The sequence below is a fragment of the Phyllostomus discolor genome, chromosome 6, assembly GCF_004126475.2.
Source record: "Phyllostomus discolor isolate MPI-MPIP mPhyDis1 chromosome 6, mPhyDis1.pri.v3, whole genome shotgun sequence".
Lineage (NCBI taxonomy): Eukaryota > Metazoa > Chordata > Mammalia > Chiroptera > Phyllostomidae > Phyllostomus > Phyllostomus discolor.
Window position 1 is genome coordinate 155,692,944 of NC_040908.2, and position 23,030 is coordinate 155,715,973.

Below are 23,030 nucleotides of genomic sequence, written 5' to 3' on the forward strand. Positions count from 1 at the left end.
ACTTGGGACAGTACCTGGCTCATTGGAGGCAGTCATTTAACTTCTTTATTTCAGTTGCTATTATGACAGACCTGGAGTTGTCTGCTAAAAAGTCAGCAGGGGGAGCTCCTCAAACTTTTCTGTGTTTTGCAAAAAAAATGGACCTGGCAGAGTTTAAGTAGCTTTAAATATATTTATACCTCTTTAAGCACAGGCTCAGAATTTGTGTCGCTGAAGAAGGGGCATGATGTGAGTTGATAGGTACCAGAGGCCACCAGAGACCTACAGAACTGTGGGGACTGGATCGACATAAGGTGGAAGAAGTGAACATTAACAAACTATCAAAATAGTTCTCTGTAGTAGCTTGTTTTCTATTATCACTCTCAGGCTCTTATGGGAGGAAGTGGGTAGAATAGATCTTAGTTTCCTGCAAATCCATTTTTGTTGATGATTCCAAATCGCTTTGGCTAGGGGTCACTGGAGACTCATTTGCCACCATAGTACTGTGATCGTGTCTCCTAAAACTACAGGTGTGTATATGCTTTGTTCTGCAGGTATGCCAAACTCCCATGCTTCATCTGGCAAAAAGCCACTCGCCATACAAAGTTCTGCATTATGTTTGGAGCTAAGGAGTAAAAATCAAGATTTAGGTACAGCCAATAACCTCATGTAGACTGTGAACTACATAAGGGCAGGGATCAAGTCCAACTTACTAACTCTAGCAGCCTAGAACAGTACCTGGCATATGGCTATTGAACGTAATTATTCTGAGACCATCACAACCTCATTCCAATCATACAAGCAAAAGTACCTTTCCAGGAAAATTAAGAATGTTTGCTGCTAAAAGACCAATTTGTCTTTTGTTTCAAAAGCCATTATTGTATTAGCAGTATTACAAGAACACAAGTAAATTTAATAAAAAGCAAAACATCTGTGTCCCACAGGACACAAAGGCTCAGGGAAAGGGCTGGTACATAAGATTTTCCTCAGCAAGCACCACTGGGTCATGAAAAGCTGTATCTAGAGGCCACTTAAAATACAGGCATACTTTGTTTTATTCTGCTTAGCTTTATTATGCTTTATAGATGTTGCTTTTCTTTAAAACAACAACAACAAATTGAAGGCAAGACCCTATACCAGTAAAATGATTACAACTAACTTTATTAAGCCACTCTGAAACCAAAACCACAATATCTCCAAGGTATGTATGTATGCCTGTAGAGGAATTAAAATGAATAAGAAAAACCCTGAAGATCAGCCAAGTTCCCTGGGAGCTCTTTTCTCTCTTCCAGATTAAGATCCTGGAAGAAGAATGCTATTTTGATGCTTTGTCCTTTAAAATAACTGTGGGGAGGCAGACTAGGAAGCTTTGGAGTCCACTGCCTAGATCAGTTCTGGTTCCTCTAAACTTCTAGCTGCACGACTCCGGGCAAGGTAACCTTCTAGGCTTTAGTTTCCTTCACTGTTAGATAACAGCTCCCATCTCATAAGACTACTGTTGAGAAAGAAATGCCATATGACAGGGAAAAGCACTTAAAATACTCCCTTATATACAGCAAATGCTCAATAAATGTTAGGCTTTCTTTGATTGCTATTGTTATTATTGAACTGTTCTCAGTAAAAATAAAAAGACAGACACTTATCAACAAAATCTGGAGGGACATCCAAACATATACAAATAATGAGGTCTGCCCAAAAAAGGGTCTCCTGGCTTCTGTGGCTCAGTGGATTGAGTCAGCCTGAGAACCAAAGGTTGCCAGTTTGATTCCCAGTCAGGGCGCATGCCTGGGTTGCAGGCCAGGTCCACGGATTGGGGGCATGTGAGAGGCAACCAATCAATGTATCTCCTGCATATCGATATTTCTATCCCACTCTCTTTTCCTCCCTTTCTCTCTAACGATAAATAAATAAAAAAAAATTTTAAAGAAAGAAGAGGCCAAGAGGCACTCTGTAACATGTATGTTGAGAAAATGGGAGACACTAGTTTAATTATGAATGGAAACCATCTACTAATCTAACTCAAGAGTGAGATTCCTAAGAGTCTAGATTTCCCTCCCCTTCATGGCACTCTGTATCCTTGCTAGAGAACTTTTCCGTATCAGTAAACAACTGACTGCTGGAAAACAACCCCAATATTCAAAGGTAGCCATAAGTGAAATTGGGCCATTTGGGGTCAGACCTCTGGGCAAAAAGTAGGCAACAGGAAATGGAGGTAGAGTTATTAAATCAAAGGAAGAAAAAAAAGAAAAAGAAAAAAAAACAACATACAGCTGTTCCAAAAAAGCTAAATGCCAAGAAACAGAGATTTCTTCCTAACAGCAGAGGAGCAGGAGGTGCTGTGTGGGGTGGTGGAGGCAGATGTCTGGAACAAAGAAGGGTGGAGAAGAGCTCAGTAGTACAGCCAGGCAGCAAGTGATTATCCAGCAGGGAGGAGCTTCCACACGCCAGCAGCCAAGCCACACAGGAGCACCAAGCAAGGAGAAGCACAGAACCATGGGGTCTGTTTACCGACTCAGGCCAGAAACCTCCTCAGATGAGGTTGTCGGGAGACTCTGGTGTAGTCCGCTCCCCAGCCAAGACCAGGCCTGTAGAGTCCTGATGTCCAACAGAGAAAGCGTGGAGGTTTCTGGGATTGACATTGGCCTTGTCAATTTCTAGGCCTTGACATTGGGTCAAGGATACTACTTTTCAGGGGAGGCCAGATCCCATGCCTACCAGCTGTCACAGTAGCTAAGTTCAATCACAGTCTCCCACCTGACAGTGCCACTGCCTCACACAGATCCCTACCTTTAACCCCTTTTAACCATCACATGGTTCAGATTTTCCAAAACATAATTTCATTGAAAAATTTTTAATAAAGATGCTTATTAAAGATACACTTAAAATACATATTTAACTGTGGCTTGACTTTTATACCTTTTATGCCTTCACATACATAAATTTATAAGTTGGCAGTGGAAGTGGGGACAAGGGAGAGAAAGAGTGTGATGGAAAAATAACCTGTCAGGAAAAAAACCAGAATTCTGCCTTGTTTCTTTGTTTAGAGATTGCCCAGCAGAAGCACACACACGATGTCTCAGAGCCAAGTTGCATCATGCATCTTAGTCCAAAAACACTGGTCACTAAGCTATTTGGCCACCATAAAACCGCCTCTGCTGGGCTTGTCCAGCCCACTTCTGTTCTGTGGAGCTTTCTGAGCCAGCTCTACTGGTCTCTTCTCCTCCTTCCTTGGGAGATTCCACAGTGCCTGGAAACTCCATGTGCTGCCAGTAGCAGCAAAGGGTAGGAGAGGTGTGCATTAAGCTCCTAATTAAATCACAGGATCTGGCTCATGAGTTCTCACCAACTGAAACATGAACAGGACACCTTAATCATTCAATAGCCAGAATCTAACTGCTGAATTAAGAAACAAATGGTTTAAACAACAAAAAAACATTTTAAAAAGATATTTGAAGGAAGTAGGATTTGGCAAGAGAAACAGCTTTCTTCAATCTTGCAGTTTCCTGCTTTGAAGTAAGAAACTGAATACAAGACCTCAAAACAGAGTTTTCAGCCAGATGGCAAGATGCCGTCATATCAACATAAGTAAAGGAAGGAGAAAGCTTTATCTGGCTCCCTGAACCTTCAAATTTTCACAATGCGAAGAAACATTTCCTTACCTGCCAGGACCCTGTTAACAGAAGAGTGAGTAGCCAAGCCAGGCTGTCCACGTTCATGAAAAATCCCAGCATAAGGCAAGTATTCAGGCAGCAAGAAACGCCTATAAGAAGGAATCAGGTGTGAAAAGCCTACTAAAGACAACCATAAAACAAGGGAGATATACTATGAACCTAACCTCAAGAATCAAGGATAAGGGATCCCACTAGGCCTAGGAATCCACAGAAGCCCAGAGCAGAGTAAAAATTCCCAGGATTTGTACATTCACAGATTTGTACTTCTTGATCTTCTAAAATTTCCCAGGGCTTCTATTCTTAACAGGAAGCTCCCAAAACCACTATGCTATCTCTTTTTACTGCGGCCAGTCATCTCCTTTCAATCTTTAGGTGGCAGGGCTGGATCACAGGCTCACTAGGAAATAATTCCAGATATGGACAATCGAAAGACCAAAAAGTAGGTTTAAAAACTAAATCCCAGGTTATCATAGAGGCCTCCTCATAAAAGTTTCTCATAAAGGATGAATGCCCAGTTCTTACCTTGGGACAAAGCGTCCAAGCGAAGGTGCAGACATCCGGGCATTGCGCGGAGCTCGGTGCCTGGATCTGTCACCGTTGTCCCTAGAGAAAACAAAAGCTGCATGTAAGAGAGTCACTAAAGCATAATTAGCCACCAGCCCAAAAGACAAAATCCCCCAAACTAAGTTCCTATTCCTAGGAGAAGACCCCAAGGAAATCAGCAATTTGCTTACTAATTTGGGTGGTACATTTACATTCATATACTGTATTTCTGGTGTACCTCAACGAAAAGATTCATGAGCATTTCAACCTAACAGTTGAGCAAGGAGGAGGAAGATTATTTTGAGTTAATGTGGCCTCTGAACTCTGCAACTTCTGAAACTGAAGACAGGTTTAGATCTTCTAAGGGATCTAGGATGGGTACTTTTTTCTAAATTGAAAGATATAGAGAAACTTTGGCTTTGGGGGATCTTGAAGAAAAATTCCCTCATCAATTTCATCCAGCAAGTGGTTATCTTCCAGTGAATCCGTGTAGAGCCTTGGTGTGGAAAAATCAATGATAAGTGAAAGACACTAAGCAGTCCCTTCTTTTAGAGACTGAACAATTGACATTGACAAAGAATATTAGACAATACAAACCTAAGTTAGGTCAGTTCACAAAAAGAAAAAGGTCTAGGTATTTTCCTTATGGTCTGTAATAACCACCATTTGTTATGTACCTATGAATTTCTAATACAAAGGTTATTACTGTGTTATCCCATTTAATACTTCTAGATATCTCCTGAGGTATTATTAGCTCTATTTTAAAGATAAGGAAATTAAGAACCAGAAAGGCAAATGCCCAACATCACACAACTAGTAAGTGGTTGAAGCAGGATTCAAGGAAGACATATCTAACTCCGAAGCCCCTGCTCACTGCATTACACTTCACTGCTTCCTACAAGGAAAGAGAGGGCAGCGACTTCACGTGGCTTAAGTTTCCAATGTATTAAAGGGACAATAAGCCAAAGGGCACTGGATGGACAGAGAAGTTAATCAGCTGCTTAAACAACTCCATAAAACAAATGAACCTCTGAGAGCCTGATTTGGGATATTTTCCTAATTCTCCCTTTGGATTATCTTCAACATGATAAGATAATCTTCAAAAACACCCTGGAACCAAAATTAAGGTAACACTTTGGCTTTCAAATGGACCACTGGGTGCTTTACAAGCCAGAAACAAAAGCCTAGGAAGGTTTTTATATTTTGGTGGAACTGGATGCTGAGCATTTAAAGACAAATCAATACCAGGGATATTGGAAGCTGAACCATTAAAAGTCAATACTTGGTTTGTGTTTTCCCAAAAGAGAAAGCATACTATTGTTCTTCCTAACATATATTCCTTTGACTTGAAATTCTACAGATAAAGAGGCAAGGTGAGAGGTAAGACTACACACACACACACACACACGAAAATTAAAAAGGGGACTAAAAAGAATAAGATCAGAAGTTCCCAACCAGTAGACTGAAGCTTTGGGGAGCCCACAAATTATTACTATAAGGTCTTAGTAGCCACATGTACACAAGGAGTAGCTGCACATCAAACAAATAAGATAGCTTATTTGCATATCAAATTAAGCATATTATTTTTCAAACATGTAGAGTCAAGTTGTGATCAAAGTACCAATTCATTAGAAGTACAAATGAATTCATGTTTTCATAATAGTATAATTTACTTATCCATGGGCACTAAAAGTACAACTTAATTATCATGAGAAGAGTTAGAAAATACTGTGAAGTAAAGAAGGGTCCTAGGCCTTAATAAGGTTAAAAACTATACTACAGAATGATGCATCGTGGGACAAATCCACTACTTTATTCCACAGCTATGAGAGAGAGCTGGCCTTCCCAGAATCACATTGTGGAGCTGACAATTTACTTCTGCAAGGTCCAGGGTGTTCTCTGTCTGGACAACCAACACCACTCTCTCTGGTGTTAGAAGAGTTGAAGGGTAGAGAAGGAGAAACCAGTGCCCTTCATGACACACAGCTTGGTGAAAGGACACTAGAAGGCAAAGAAAAACGAACACCAGAGCTGGGGGGAAATTTGGGCTCCTACAACATATTTCACTAGCCTCTTTTTATTCTTATTAATACCTAAAAACAATCAACTTCTTTCTGATCCAATTTCTTCCTCCATTACAAAAAGGGGGAGGAGGGACTTGAAACATGGCCAGAGGTAATGGCTTTACAGTATTTAGAGATTGCTGAAAGATACACACACACACACACACACACACACACGCGCGCGCGCGCGCGAATAAAAGTAAGAATGACATCTACTGGCTCAGTTACAAGCAACGTCTCAGATTGTTGGTTAATTAGGCACCATAAAAGAGGTAATATATTAAGTGAGTGGAGGTGTATTTGCTGGTCCTCAGCTTAACATCTTAACTAATGATGAAGGAGGAACTAAATAGCATCTCAATAAAATGTAGAAATGACTTCAAACTGACAGTGTTGAGAACCCTAGTCAATAAAGAGAAGTAACAGAATGGGACTCAGAACGATTAGAAAAATGTGAAACATGGTGAACACACAAATGAGATGCTGACTACGGGAGAAAAATAAAGGTATCTAGGAAAAAATAGCCTGTAATAAAAATAGCTCGGCCATTTACTGATCAGGAAAAACCTTGAAAATAGGAATGGATAAGGTGGCAAAGGTCAGAATCTTCAACCAAAGAACAAATTAGGCAAAAAGAGGGAAAAGGTCCTGGATTTTAACAATGGCACACAAAACTCTCTGACTAAAGGCACACCTTCAAATAAACTAGAGGTGAAAAGAGCAACGAATGATCTCAGGTTTTACAGTCTAGAAAGAAGGGCGGATTCAGAAATAACAAGGAGGTGAGATGGGGAAACAAACTTCAACACACAGCTTACTTGCCAGGAGGGGTGTGGTTTAGAGGGAGGGGAAAGGATGACCGGTAAGAGTTCCAAGAAAAGAGTACTTAAAATAATGTTGTTTTTAGAAAACTACACTGCTACTCACTTCAGTGCTAGTACAAGATCAACATGAAGCATGGCTCCCTGAGATGAAGGAGGCAAAAGCAGTCAGGATGAGACAAATGAGTCAACTGGAAGATGTTTTATAGATGAACAGTTGAAAACAAGGAAGACCCAGAGAGAATCTATCCTAGGAATAGTGGAAGGTGGTAAATACTGGGGCCTAACATAGCTCATGCTCTTTTCAAGGAGGGCTTAAAAAACAAAACCAAAAATGGTGAAGACCAGGGTACGCAGATATGTTGGTGTTGCTCCTCCATTGCAGGAGAACTCTTTCTCACCAGAAATACTTTGCAGGGAAACACCAGAGAAATCCTCATCAATTTCATCAACCAGAAGCTAGAAGCTGCCTTAAGCCAGCAGGATAGATGCTGGCTGTGTTATTAATGGCTTTCCCAGTTGTTGAACTCTATGCATCTCTGATTATCTCTCAGAGGGGTATTTGGGGAAGAGAGGAGGAAAAAAAAAAGACTTTCTTGTAAAAGATTTCATAAGGAAAAAACACCCTTCAAACAATCAAGCATCTAAGACAAGTGCTGAATACAAGAAAATACATCTCAGAAACAAAGGAGAAACACAGCAGCAACTCTTGCTAAATGTCTGGAATTAATTGCCTGAGAGAGGCTATAATTTAAAGGAATGAAAAATACACCTACAGACTGCTGTCTGAGTCCTGACCAGACAGTCAGGTTGTCATTACTCCTCAGTAACAAACAGTTCTGACTCCGGCCTTTATAAATAAAGTTCTTGCGGCCTACAACTCAAAAGGCCATTGTCCTCTTAACAACACTAGATAGAAAATGTTGCTGAAAATTAGACTATTAAAAAAAATACTTGTTTCCCTGTATTCTTCCGGTTCTCCTCAATCTCCAGATAATAGAAGGCCTAGTGGGTACTCCTGTCCCTGGATGACACAGTGATCCTGGTCATGTCCTTTCCATACTTGGGTGCTGTTAGGAACTGCAGCCCCGGTCTCTACTACAGAACTGTGGTGCATACAAGTGAGGGCTTAGGTTTCGGGGCAAGGCACAAGCCCAGCTGATAACATTCACAGAGAGTATCTAATAGCATAGGTCTCTTGGAACAGCAAAGCTTTAATTTTTCTCCAAGGAATAGTGATATAACAGATAATTACCATCTACAAATTCCTCTCCTTGCTTATTCTACCTTTAATTTCATCTGCATACATTATGAAAATCGGTTATTTCTCTTGTGCATTTTATGTTAAAAGATAAATATATCTCTAAGTGGTTACTGTCTCTTTTCTCCCTCTGCTATCTTGGGAGTTTAATTTTTCCTTCTGTATTTTCCCATTTTGATCCCAAGCACAATCCAGACCGAATCCATTTTCTTTCTCTTTCTTTCTTTTCTCTTCTCTTTCTCTCTTCCAGACAGAGTCCATTCCTCAAAATAAACATTCACATATATATATATTTTACTTGTGTAAAAAGAGTACTAATTCTAAAGTTGTCAAGCAATATTATATACTTCTAAGCAGGAGACTCAAAATCCTAAGTAAAGAGCTAGAATTCAAGTAGACAAGTATTTTATAAATATTTTGGGGCTCTACAGGTACCAGGTAATGTATTTCTAATCTTCATGAAGTCTCCCTCACTTTTCTGAGACTTTGATTATTCTGCCTCTGCTGAGTACAAGGGAAATTCTCCCAAGGTTGTTAATTCCCACAAAGATCCAAGAACTTTAGTGCTAAAAGAAAATTCAGAGAGTGAAAACCTCATTTTACAGATCAGACACTGAGGCCTAGGGTGGGCAAGGTACTTACCCAAGGACTAATGACAGATCACAAGCTCGGCCAAAACTAGAACTCAGGGCTATTCTCTAGATCAGGGGTGTCAAATTAATTTTCACCAGGGGCCACATCAGCCTCACAGTTGCCTTCAAACGGCAGAATATAATTTCAACTCCTTAACAGTTATACAGTCCTGAAATTATTTTGGCCCTTTGAAGGCAACTGCAAGGCTGATGTAGCCCCCAGTGAAAATGAGTCTGACACCCCTGGTCTAGAATCTCCTTCCCTACCTCCCTCCTCCCTCCACATCAATTCATCAAAGTCCTATGCAGTCTTCACACCTAGGCGAAATCCATGAAGCCTTCTCACATGTCCCCAAATACTCTCCCCTTCATACTATGTTGTCCTGTACTTCAGAGGTATCTTGTCCAGTCCACATTGTAAGACATTTATGTAAAAATCTGATCATGTTATCCCATAGCTTAAAACTCTTCAATGACTCCCTCTCACCTACAGAATAAAGTTCACCTCACTTGTAAGACACAAGACACCTTTAGATCTGATGCCATGTTAATTCTCAGGACTCATCTGCCACATATCTTCAACTTCATAGTTTAGCCATACTTACCAACAAAGGAATATCTGAAATAGTCTATGCTACTTGGTGTTTCTATGCATTTATCTGCATAGAAATTGTGCATTTATTTGCCTTTCTCCTAAGTATACCTAGAGATAGGTCCTATTTTAAGACTTACCTGTATTTTCAGACTGTAAGACGCACATCTCCCCATTTGGGAGGAATAATGGTTGTTAATGCTGCTGCTGAGTTCTGTTTACATTTATATTGGTGAAATATTATGTTATTTATGTTATTAAATATTTTACCACATTTTTTGCTTCAAATATTTTTCCTATTTTCCTCCTCTAAAACCTGAGAACGTCTTATGGTCCGAAAAATATGGTGAACCTTTCTAAGTCCCCTGTGTAAAAATAATCAATTATCACACACACCAAAAAATCAAGTAAATAAAATTACTTAAAACTCTCTGATAAAATGGAAGGGAACAGTTTCTCATCTCATTCCACTGTAAGAACTATTTTTTGTACAATACCACCCCTCAACAAAGATAGTTTGCCTGATTCTCAATCACTTTAGCAGGTTCTAGTAGGTAAAGAGAATAGCAACTTTACAGTGTTTCCTTAGAGTTTCTCTTGTACTTCTAATATTAAAGAGTCTATTGTTCGTAAGTCAGAGGAAGAGACAAAGGCAATTCCATTTCAAAATAAAACAGATTACATCTCCCTCTGAAGATTTACTCTTCCATCTCTTGGCTACAAATTACATATTTGCTATGAGTAGTCACTGACTCCCATAGGGGTCCTGGAAATTCTGGGCACAGAAGAGAGAGCAGGAGCAAGTACTACCAAGGACATATGGCTCTATTGGAATTTCTAGCCATGAGAACTTCAAGTATGAGTCTCACACAACTGTCAGATTTTGCTGACCGACAGACAAGAGTAGTATGACTTGATTTCTGTATTTTCTTTGCCACGGTTCAACTCAATTTCAGTTATGTCAAAAGGGCAAATGGAGCCCTGACCCGTGTGGCTCAGTTGGCTGGGGTCATCCCAAAAATTGAAAGGTCACCAGTTCTATTCCTGGTCAGGGTGTGTGCAAGAGACAACAGATAGATGTTTCTCTCTCACATCGATGTTTATCTCCCTCTTTCTCCTTCCCCTCTGCTCTCTCTGAAAATAAATAAAAATTTTTTAATAAAAAAGGCAGACAGAATATTAAATTCTAAACTGAAAGCAAGCAACTCCCCCAAGTCACACCCAATTAAATGGCAGAGTTGAGTGACAGCCTTCAGAACTCAACTTAAATCATTTACCAAGACCTTTTAATGACTTCTTTGCCAGAAGGCTTCTACAAGGGGACCATAAAAGGAGATGCTCTGGCTGCGTGATGCTCCTCTGTACGTGTGTATGTGATACTGCAGCATGCCAAACTGAGAAAGAGGAACCCATTTAGCATACCCAAAAATGACTGTCATACTCAAATGAAGTGTTTTTTGTACATTACAGCACAATATGGATTTCTGGGTAAAGGGAACCAAATACAAGTAGATAAATTAACAGAATTAAGAAAATAAATGTAATAGACCTAAAGAGACTTCATCACAAGCTGAAGGACTAGAATTCCCACTGGCATGTTTTTCCAGAGTACAGCCTAGCGTCACAACTGTGAATGGAGGACTTGTTCTCTTCTGTGCTAGCAACAATTTTTAAGAAGTTGAGAATGTCAACTATAAATAAATATTTTTTAAGAAAAGAAGTGGAATATAATTACCTAGTAGCTGGTATGTGTGATGGAAATATTTGTGACTGATCTAATCTGAAGCTTCTGCAGTTCTGACTGTCATGAGTCAGGGTATTCCCTTTGCCTTGGAAGGCAAAGAGTTACAAAAAGAGTCAGGAAGGGCAGGGACATGAGCTAGGAATGATTCTGGGATCATAAGTACATTCAGAATAACATATAAAATGTGGAAGGGGGCAAAAACAGCTGGACCAATAGTCATAATAAAGTCACATACATCACCTCTTTTGCAGGCTTCAGCAACCACTGGGACATAGCACAGGGCTTCAGAAAAGCCTCCCTTCCATCTTTCCAAAGGAACAGTAAAAATGAAAATGGGAATTTGCTTTATGCTTATTTGCTGTCTACACTCTAGCAGGCAGACAGCAATGTCACAGGCAGACACACATTCACTCTGCTTGTGAATATCTTTATGAAAGACAACGCTGAGGGCTGAGGATGGACCTGCTGACAGGTCTGCATTTAACAAACACAGGGGCCCTGCAGTCTCAATCCTTACTGCAGACAGAGATAAATGGCAGAAGAAGATGCCAGCCTGGGAAGATCATTATTAATCCAGACTACCAAAGAACAGAAAATTTAACCTGATGCTGACTAACATTTAAAGCTATCTTCCCTAGAGATAAATCTAAACAGTTTTATTCCACAGCAAGCTCATGGTGCAAGGGCTCAAATATGGCTATATATCACGTTTATACAGTGGGGGGGGAGGGAGCAAGGAAGGATGCAGGGACAGAATGAACACACAGTAAATAAGCATCAACCAGGCAGCAACATCACTTTTAAAGGTTTTTAAATCTGTAGGACAATAATAGGCAAGACACTAAATATGCTAGCTCTTGCTCTCTAATCTTAGGCATATCTGATTTTGATGAAGTCTCAGTATCCTCATTTAGAACACCACACTGAAGTAAATATCTCACTGTGTTATTATAAGAATTGAACAAGATTTTAAAAATATATATTAACATATATATACTACAAATATTTTGTATGTTATAAATTAGTATATATACGAAAATTATAGCTGATACCTCTCATTCAATAGATAATGGAAGAGAATCAAAATGATGGATGTGAGTAATGGCTCCCCTTCATTTTCTGGGAACTCTATATACCTGGATGGGACAAGCTAGAGATTAGCATACTGATATAAGCCCTAGCCATGGAAGCAAACCGAAGAGGCCGAAGTGGGGTGGCAAAGGCAGAAGCATGATATGCTGTGAAGGTGAGGAAACCCAATAGAACAGTTTCTTTTAATGGTACCCTAAGTGTGTTTGGAAGATTTCAGGCCATGTCTAACTCACCTGAAAGAACTATAAATTGACTGTACATGCCTCTAACTTTCCTTAGTTATTAAAACTAAGAAAAAGGACCAGGGCAGAGACATGTAAATGGGCTAGCACATTCCCTACTTTCGCACTCTCTCCCTCCTCAGAGCACTTAGGTATTGAGAAGAGGAGCAACCACAAGCAGCACTCAGCTTACAGTGGGTGGAAAGAGAGCAAGGAAGGATGCAGAGACAGAATGAACACACAGTAAATAAGCATCAACCAGGCAGCAACATCCTTCACTAGAAGACCTGGACTACGAATATTGATGTGACCAATCCATAGCTGCTGTTAAAAACAAAATCACACTCTATATTAACCCAAAAAAGAAAAGCAAGTATGCAAGAGAGGGACTTTCAGAGGGGGATTATAGAAATCAGCCCATTTTACTAACCAGGGTTAGTAAATACACAACCCCTAAATCAACAATGGAAAGTTAGTCAGTCAGTGCATGGAAGGTGAAGAAGGCCGTGTAAATTCAGGTCGTGCCGAAGCCGAGGGGAGGTGAGAGCACAGGTGGGATGTGGGGAGCACAATGAGGAGGCAGTCTGACATAGGAAAACCGAGGGGGAAGGAAGGGGAAAGGGAGGAGGTGGTAGCAGAAGAAAGAGAAGGTAAGATGAGAACAGAACATTTTAAACTAACCCAGAACTCCATTGTGAAGGACAAGTCACGAGGCAAGATACGGCTCAAAGGCATGAGCCCCTCGTCCCACCACTGCAAAGAGGTAACACAGAGCCTTCCAAGTGTGCACGGAGGGGCTAGGCAATCTGCACTGAATCCCAAAGCTCCACAGGATTGCTGAGGCTTTTGAGCAGCACCAAGTCCTAGCAGCCTCGGCACTGAAACTGCTTCCCTGAATAGATCCCGGAGCTGGAAAAATAATCACATCTACAGGGGAACATATCTCACTACAGGTATCTGCCTGACTAAGGGTGTGAAGACACTTTCCCTTTACTGCTACTACCCACACCCACCTCCCCCTAGAGTGGACAGAAGGGAGAATGACTGCATGCTGAGGGTCAGACGGCAGCTGACCTCTTCTCTCAGAGGTGATGACGGAGGGCCAGCCCCCCTGCTCCATTTGCCACACCACAGTGCTTCAGAGCATCCCTGAATTTCTTTCACGTTTATATCTTCCTCATGCTAATGAATCTCCCATTTAGTTTTCCTTCTGCTTCCAAGTACACAACTGCCAATGTAGTGTGCTTTTAAGGATCGCATCAGGAAGGTAAACTAGTACACAGGTTGCTCCCACCTTTTTAGTCCTTTCTGGCAAAAAGAGTTCTCAAACACATCATAAAGCTCTGTTGCAAGATGGTGCCTGGGGAACTATCCATTCACCTCACAGAAAAGGAAGGTTGGGGGGGGGCAAGAACTCTCAAGATCCCAGGCCTGACCAGGCTATGTCAAGATGGAGGGGAAAATGACTGACAGGCTATCCTATTCCAATACTGCCAGCAAAAAAGGAGGAAAAAATTACTTAACCACCCTTCTTTCTCGTTTTACATGTTTGAGAAATCAAAATACAGGAATCAAAACAAAAGCCAGGGTCCAATCTCATACAAGCCAGAAAAGCTCAGTTTCAGAATGGAAAGAAATACAATGAATGGTTAGAAAGGTCAGGAGCAGCAGGTTGGAGGAGGTACAACCCAGAAGTCAGACTGGGAAGCTTGAATTCTGGAGGCTGGGGCTGACCCTGTTCCTTTAGCTCATCCCCTCCCCGAACCAACAACTAACAAGTCCAGAAGAGGAAGGAATCACGGAATCACTTGTCAACCCACTGCATTAATCTAACAGGCAACTTTCAAATGATTCATGGGGAGGGGACCTGGAGGGAGAATGAGAACATTTAGGTAATAGAGTAAAACTTCAAAGTATCAGTGCGATGAAAGAGTTCTAAGAGAACCTAATTTTTAGGAAAATCCAGGTATTTTCTTTTTAATTTCTCAATACCTACTCTGCTTAATAGAAAAAACACCAAGCCTCCTGCCTTCTTGCTGTGAAGACAGTCCATGAGGTGCATTTCCACAGTCACTGTTCAGGCAAAGGGAAATTAAAATGTTGCCTGAAGAGCAGTAGCATCTTCTCCCAGTTTGGCCCGGGGCCCAATGGGCTGTCTCTTCTCACCAGCTCCAGTGAATCAGCAACACAACCACCAGAGGTAAGAGTGCTCTGGGTGTTTTAACCCTCAAGTCCGTCACCCCAGCCTATTACTCATACACAGTGATTTAGGGGTCTGAAGCTAGAATGACACTGAGACAGTGGCCAACTTGGAAGCACTCACAGCTTGGGAGCAGAGGGAAGAAAGCAAGCTGAGTGTGTACTTACTCAAAGTCCTCAAATTCCAAGTCGGTTCCCTCTACTGATGGACCCTGGTTGTCTGAGGAAGAGGAGGAGGTGGAAGAACGAAGCCGGTTCTGTTGGTAGCGCATGGAGCGCTGGCGAATACTGTCTCTCCGTGAGAGATACTGGATCATCCTCTGAGCGTAGTATGCAGCAGGAGATAATCTGAGAGAGACAGAGATGGACAAACACAAACTAGCACTAATGTGGGGAAAACTGTGAAAGAGTAAATTCAGTTCTCCCATGGCATCTCCCTGCTGAGGTGAATTCCAGAGACATGAAAAATAAAGGGCATTTAACTCACCAGGAGGTCTGTACTGCACAATATGCTTATCACATTACCACCAGTGTTTCTGTTCTGAGATAAGGCAAAGAGACTGTTTAATCAGTCCTCATCTGATCAACAGCTGCCCCCTCCCAAGAAAATAACGCTGGACTTTCCTTTTTAGCTTTTAAGGGACCTCTAGCATCTTGGGGTGCCCTTTACAGACTCACGACTTTTCTTCAATCATCCATATTCAAAATATAAGAAATGAAGGGACCGGAGCAATCACCTACAAGGCATCTCTTCTTTCGTTTCGTAGATGAGCAAACAGGCCAGGAGACAATAAGCCTTAAAGAAGACATCTAAAGGCATCATCTTCACCAACACTCCTTTCTTCTCCAACAGACAGGCCTCAGATTTGTTCTAGCTCCTTAAAACTATCTCTTTGGGCTTCTTATCCCTCCTTTACAAATTCATAGATATTTGTAACAGAAAATATTCAGAATAGAGACTGAGAGTAAAATACACTTGGGAAAACAGAAAAACCTGAAAAGAAAAAGAACCCAGAATTTTTCTATTTCTTACAACAGAGCATCAGAGGCTACACGAGGCCTGAGCAGTAACAGAAGGCACAGTCATTCTTTTTTCCTCCCCCCTACTATGACTATTCTCAGCAAACAGTCTAGATCTGTATTCTTCCAACTGCTTAGTGTCTTCATACCCCATGAAAAGGTCTAGTGTCCTTTATAACTCGACACATTCCTTTCTTTCTCAGGTTTTCCCTCCATCTTTCACAACACTGTTATATAATTTGAGGCTGTTAACTGAGACTGTGAGATATAAACAATAACAGAAGAATGTTTTAGATGATAATGTAAGTGGATTACTAAGAAATTTCCAGACTTAGAACCTGCCTGAAGCACACACTTTGACTCAACAATTTCACTAGAAATTTTATCTTACAGAAGCACACAAGGATACAAAGATATATATATATATATACAGATAAAGATGTGGAGTTAGCACAGGTGAAAAACTGGGAAACACCCCAAATGCCCATCAGCAGATTAAATAAACTATATCCATACAAAGAAATACCATGTAGCTATTGAAAAGAATAAATTATCCCTATATACATACAAGGAAAGCTCTCTAAAATAAAATTTTAAGTGAGGGAAAAACTGAAGAATAGTGTGTATATACTAATATGTATATAACCATATATTTCTGTAATTAGAACAAAAAAAACTAAAAGAAAACACAGCAATCTTAAGGAGTCCTAAAGACCTTAACTTCTATGTTTAACATAAAAGGAAAAAATCGTGTGTCTCTTCTTTTAATGAAAACCTAATAAGCTGATTAAGAATGGAAATAAAAGTTATTTTCGAACGGCAGGAACAGTGTTTACAAACATCTTGCTGCCTGACCTTTCTGGCGAAGTTTCTGGGCAAATCCTCAGTCTATCTACTGAGGATTTGCCCAGAAAGGACTCCAGTCAAAAGAGATCCTGCAGTCAACTGCTACAGGAACTAAGGCTGCCTCCCAAATACCTGTCACCAGAGGTAGTGTTCTTCTGGCCAACTGTCAAATGGAATTCCCAAGCAGGACAGCTGACAATCTTTGGAACTCAAAAGTCTGTTTTATGAAGCAATATGCTGCATTTGGCACCCCTGAGGCCAAATTATTTTCACATAGTTATTTTTATACAGCGGATGGATGCACAGATGCATCGGCCAACATCATGAGAGCACAAGAACTATTTCTTAAGTCTCAACTCATGGAACTTCCATTTTCCATTTGGGCCCCTGTTTCGATGCATTCTGCAAGGATGAATCAAAAGTCCTCTATTTTCAACAGACAGAAGTCAATACTTTTGAGTTGTTCCTTTATCTACCAAATACTAAACAAACAATCAAACAAACAAAAACCTTCTAGCACAAATCAACCATTATTGGTTAAATTCTCAAGTCAAACTAGAAAAGAATGTAAAAAAGGTTTCAAGAGGAGAATGAAGATTATTTTTTGGAATTGATTCTGAAAAGTGTAAGTATATTCAATCCTCAGTTTATAAACTACCCTAACTAATGGGAAAAAAACCACAATATTATTGGTGATAGAGGCAGAAATAATGTTGATGCTGACAATAAGTAAAAAGATCTTTCATGCAGGGGCACAATTTCAGCATTAAGTAATCCCAACTGTTTATTTCACTATAGGATAGGAATTCCCTAAGCTATAAAACTATGCATCATTGACTTTTTAAAAATTCCTAAAGAAAGATATTGGTCTATGTAAGGATCAGAAATACACATGTGCCACAAACAAACAAACAAACAAACAAACAAAAAAACCCCACACACCAAAAAACCCAAAACAAAAACATCCTGACACAATTACTAACTACAAATACATTGTTAGTCTTGTCTTTTTGGGGTACCCAGAGGGAGGCTAAGGATCTGAATGCTGAGATGGCTCACAAAGGCTCTGACCTATACTCTACATATTGCATACAGGGTGAAGTCTAAGAGGAAAAAGAAATAAAACCAACAGTAACGAGGTAACAATCATGTTCCTACTGAAGAGCTGGATAAGCATCAAACTCTTAAGTGTTCCAAGTAAAAATTTTCAATGTTTAAATAAATCTTCAAGTTTTCTCTAAGGAAGAATACTTCCCCCTGCAAAAAAAACCTATTTTGTGTTCCAAGGGAAGATGTGAAAATACCAACACTACAAAGAAAGTATGACATTTTCTGTGATAAAGAGATCTGAGTAGGAATAAATAACATGAAAGGAGGACAAATAATGTCCTCCTTTAAGAATCACCAGTAAACTCTGTCAGGTTAAAAATCCTGAGGCTGAGATTCCTATTACTGTCCTAAAAGAAAATGCAAGAAGTTCTCTATCTCTGTATTTCAGAGTATTTGACTCATTTGAAAATGTTCCTTCTCTCATCTAGGGCTTATTACCTCTCAAATATGATTATAAACTAACGTAAATTTTCTTGCTTCAGCCATTATCTAAACTGTCTACCTATTTTAAAGTCATCAATCCCCAAGTTCCCCATCCTTGGATTTGCCATTACTGGGGTACCAAAAAGGAAGAGGATAATGGGGAACCTTTTCACTAGTATCTCAAAAAGAATGCTCAGTATCATCACATAACTGTGGCAACAACAAAATCATTCAATATACCTGGAATCAACCTGGTCTAAAGGTCTTTTCCAGATTAGAAATTCATAATCTAGAGCAGAGCTCATTTAGCTTTTTCAGACCTATATTAACTTGTTAACCCCACCATTATAAATTACCCTTTTCTTTCGGCAAAGCCTCACAATGTGCTCTGGCACTGCGTAAGTTATGTACAAATTATCCCCTTTTTAGGTCATTAATAATAAGTCCAGCTGCAACAACCCGAAAGGATTCCTCACTATAGATGTTATATATCAACTCCAAACTTGGTCCTCAGTTACCAGTGTCAGGTAAAGACATGCCTTCAACTCATTTGAATTTTTTTATTTCTTCAAGAATTTTTCAAATGTCTTCTAATCAGTGTACATCAAGCACTTTAATAAAATTCTAACTTATTTAATTCAGTTCTATTTGTCAGTCATCTCTTCCTTCAGAGAGTCTCAAAAAATTCAACAACTGAATGAGCTTGATTTTTCTTTTTGATATTCTGCAATTCTCTGTCAAATGAGAGTAAGTAGGATTCTTTGTTTGAATTTATGGGTAATTTCCCTATTAATAACCAACTTTTATTTCCCTTTTGGTCGTCCATCTGAAAGGCAATAGCCACTCTGATGGAAGAAAAGGAATATATTATACTGTGTGACTCTGCCAGTGGCCTCCTCAGGTCCCTCTTCTAATGCCACATTTACAGAAGTGAACCCCAAAGGACAAGAGCTCAGTCGTAACTGTCTGTCACCAGAGGTTCTGTTCACTTACCTGCAATACTTCCCAATCACCTGAACCACCTGTCTCAAAACTGTAACTGAAGAATGAAAGAGCACCAGGACCAGAGAGGCACAAAATGGGGCTTCCAACAGTTGGCAACCCCAAGGGCAGCCCCTCCCCCCCACTTAGTGCCATTTCTCACTTTGGCCTTACCTCGCTGGGTCTGGGTAAATTGGGTGCTCTCTGGATCCTGCTCCATCATAACGGGATAATGAAATGAGGGAAGATTCCAGCAGCCTCCTAGCAGAGATTAAAAAAATGGCAATAATCCCTGTCAATTACCAACTCAAGGTCATTCATAAGGAAAAATGGGGGAAAGATAAATAACATTCCCCTTTGCAGCTAGCTAATACCTGTTATCTGGGATCACACCCTTCCTACAAGCTAAGTACTCAGAGACATAAATAAATAAAGAGCTACAAAGCTCTCACACTAGATATGGCCACTGTATTATGTAGAAGACTGCTCTTCAGTGAGAAATGAACAAATGATTCAGAGACATGATCTTATTTCTATTTGCTGTACCTCCAGTAGACAAACAGGAGATTAGGATTGACACGACACCTAATTAGGAAAATCAGGCATACCAGAGATCATCATGTAGTGCCAACATTTATCTTGGTGTTCAGTTCTTCCATGTCATCCTAATCTACATCTTCTCTGCTCAAACCCTTTTTTCTAAGAGAGAATTCCTGGGACTCTCTAACAACCAACATAAATTGTTAATTATATAATCTAGCCCAGTCATAAAGTCAACAGATCGTATGTGATACATTTTATTGAGCACTCTTTTTGATGCCAGGAAAATACTAAGGACTTTGCATATGTTTCTTTATTTAAACCTCACCATAACCTGAAAAAATAGGCATTACTATACACACATGAGAACACTGGGCTGGGTGGCACCCAGCTATTAAGTAATAGTGCCAAGGACTCCAGTGAAGGTCTGTCAACTCCAAAGTGCCTCAACCCGCTATGCTATACTGCACAACCTTCCAGGCTCAAGGCAGATAAAAAGTGCATATGTATCCGCTGTGAGTCCAAGATAGAATGTGGGCTCAGTATTGCTGGATCTAACTATTTTTTAATAGTAGCCAGAAATCTGGACTTTTGCATGAAATCTTCTGACTTCAATTTTAGCTAAAATATTTTGTTTATCCTTTTTGTACAAAGGCCAGTTAAAAATACATTTCATAACATGGCCCAGGGACCTCCCCAGTTTGCCATGTCTGCCACACTGTTTCCCATCTCAAGTGTGCCTTAGCAGTCAATCAAGCTCCTGCCCTGGAACACATTTCTAAGGAAATGGTCTCAGAAAGAAATGCATATTGTCCTCTCGAGCAGCATAGCATCTTGCCTGACCTTTCCAGGAACAGGTCTCTGGCTCCCTGCCAGACTCTTCTTTAAAGCAGATCTGCAGAATATGGATAGCAGCTACCAATCTTTCGCAATTGAATTAATTCAATTCACTATTATTAAAACCAGTTGGCTTTAGGTATAGTCATGTGCAGTTGCTTTATCTAAGCAACTGGCTCACGGAAGCACTTCCCCTAACAGCCCAGAGAAGAGATACAGCAGAGGCCTAGCCAACGTGGCTTGCTACCTTTCCCACCCAGGACAACCGTTACATGGTATTTCCTACCTAGAAAAGGCCTATAATCCCCACACTTAAGACACTTTAAAAGCCCAGGGGTATCCAAACTTATGGCGTCTCTATGCCATGCTGGAAGAAGAAGAGCTGTCTTGGTCCACATATTAAATACACTGCAACATATAATCACAAAAAAATCTCACAATGTTTTAAGTAAATTTACAATTTTGTGTTGGGCCACATTAACAGCCATCCTGAGCTAAATGCAGCCGGGACACTCCTGTAAGTTTAAACCATTCTGAAGAGAGAATACAACGTAACCAAGAGAAAGAGAAGAAAGTAATAAAACACATCTCTCTGATTGAAGACCTAAATCTTGAATATCACTGTTTACAGCAGCAGAAATGCCGTGTTTCATCAATTCTAAGACATACATCCTCCTCCACATTTAATGTATCTGAATTTGGAATGCATCTTATAATAGTGTGACACAGTTTAATAGACAGGATTTTTTCCTTTCATAGGGGCACATAAAATAATGACATGTCTTCACGTCCTGAAATACAGAATGTTTGTGAGAGGACAGGGTAGTGAGACGTACATAGACTGGAGAAAAAAAAGTGAAATTATGAGAAGAGTATTCAGGATATTTATGCCATCTTATATAACACTTATTCGTTATCGATACATTAGTTCCGTAAGGGGTGGGTGGGAGTTGCAGAATGGAAGCAAGATCTGAGAGCAGCTGACTGCCCAGGAACACCCAGAAGCTTCTTCCATCCAAAGGGCTCTGGAGTTAGTCCTGAACGTGACTGAGCCCTGTCGTGTTATCCTACAAATGGCTGCTTAGTAAGCAGGGGTCCTTTGGCAAGGAGCGTTCTTCAGAGTGGCCAACATTTATCCTTAAGTATTTCTGCCTGGAAGATGATCCTGCTAAGTTAAGAAGGCCAACAGGATCCTTTACTATGCCAGGACAGTGACAATATTAAGAGAGATGAGATGACTTTTTAGGAATCTTGTGAAGGAGATTCCTGAACTAGAAGAGTCAAATCCAATCACTTTGCCCTGGCTGGCATAGCTCAGTGGATTGAGAGCAGGCTGCAAACCAAAGTGTCGCAGGTTCGATTCCCAGTCAGGGCACATGCCTGGGTCGCAGGCCATGGGCCCCAGCAACCGCACATTGATGTGTCTGTCTGTCTGTCTGTCTCTCTCTCTTCCTCCCTTCCCTCTCTAAAAATAAATAAATAAAATCTTTAAAAAAATCTGATCACTTCAATTTGAATGATTTTATTTTATAATCCTGCCAAGTCTACTTCCCACCCTAACTTCCTATCTTAACTGGAAGACTTCTTTAAATCAGAGTAAAACCAGAATGTTAAGCCTTGTCTCTGGGGAGCCCCTGATGAGATTCTTTTGGAACATGCATCCCCTGTGCCTATTTACTACAGATCTGTTGGCATCATTTGCTCCCCTGGCAATAGAGTAGACTGGAAAGTCATATATATATATAGCATTTTAACTGCTAATACGCAAAATCGTGAGAGCCAATTACTATGATTAGCCCAGTCCCCTTTCTCCCACATATCACTGACGAAATACTAAGTTCTCTACTGCTACAACACAAATACTATCTGGAGGAATAAAAAAAAGTACTCCAATTGGTGTTGAATAAAGAAAGAACTAGAGGTACTAGATGAATAAGTATCAATACCATTCCTAAGCATGCCAAAGAAAAACTTTATCTCATCCAGTTAGCTATTGCAAAGAGCCTTCAATGGAAAATGACAGAAAAAAATAGAAAGGGATGGTTGCACCTTTCGTTCTGGCCACCACAAATCTGACTTGACTTAATGATCTACCATCCAATTTGTTAATGGAGTCAGGTAGGACTTAGGAAGAGCTCAGATAAGTTTGTTCAAGTTTGAAGCTACCATTTCATTTTGACCTATAATCTCAATTTAGAAATGTTTTAAAGAGTCATAGGAGCTCTGACAGGCAAAACAAAAATAAAACTTTTTACAAGTTTGTCTGATTTATACACTCTACCAGTGGTTTTCAAATGAGGTATATCAGGGGTTATGCTATTTTGATCTGGGGGAAGGTAGGAAGAAAATATTAGAACTTTTGATTTATAATGTATGACCATAATATATAACACACCCATGCATTGCTCAGAATGCTTTCACTGAGATTTTTTTTATTGAAGATTTTATTTATTTA

General features: G+C 40.1%; 1 protein-coding gene across 10 annotated transcripts in view; it reads right to left on the reverse strand.

Moving 5' to 3' along the window:
• The window catches only part of AMBRA1 (autophagy and beclin 1 regulator 1), a 181,368-nt gene that overhangs the window by 85,506 nt on the left and 72,832 nt on the right, over positions 1-23,030 (reverse strand). For 5 of the 10 annotated variants that reach the window (XR_004903973.1, XM_028516108.2, XM_028516113.2 and 2 more), the window contains 4 exons: positions 19,373-19,459; positions 14,987-15,166; positions 4,173-4,253; positions 3,639-3,739 (listed from right to left, as the gene is read on the reverse strand). Coding sequence is in view for 9 of the 10 variants with exons in the window: in XM_028516108.2 (XP_028371909.1) it covers positions 3,639-3,739; positions 4,173-4,253; positions 14,987-15,166; positions 19,373-19,459 (449 nt within the window). In the remaining variant the exon portion in view is untranslated. The remainder of the gene's footprint in view (positions 1-3,638; positions 3,740-4,172; positions 4,254-14,986; positions 15,167-19,372; positions 19,460-23,030) is intronic. The other 5 variants (XM_028516115.1, XM_028516110.2, XM_028516112.2 and 2 more) reach the window with 3 other exon arrangements.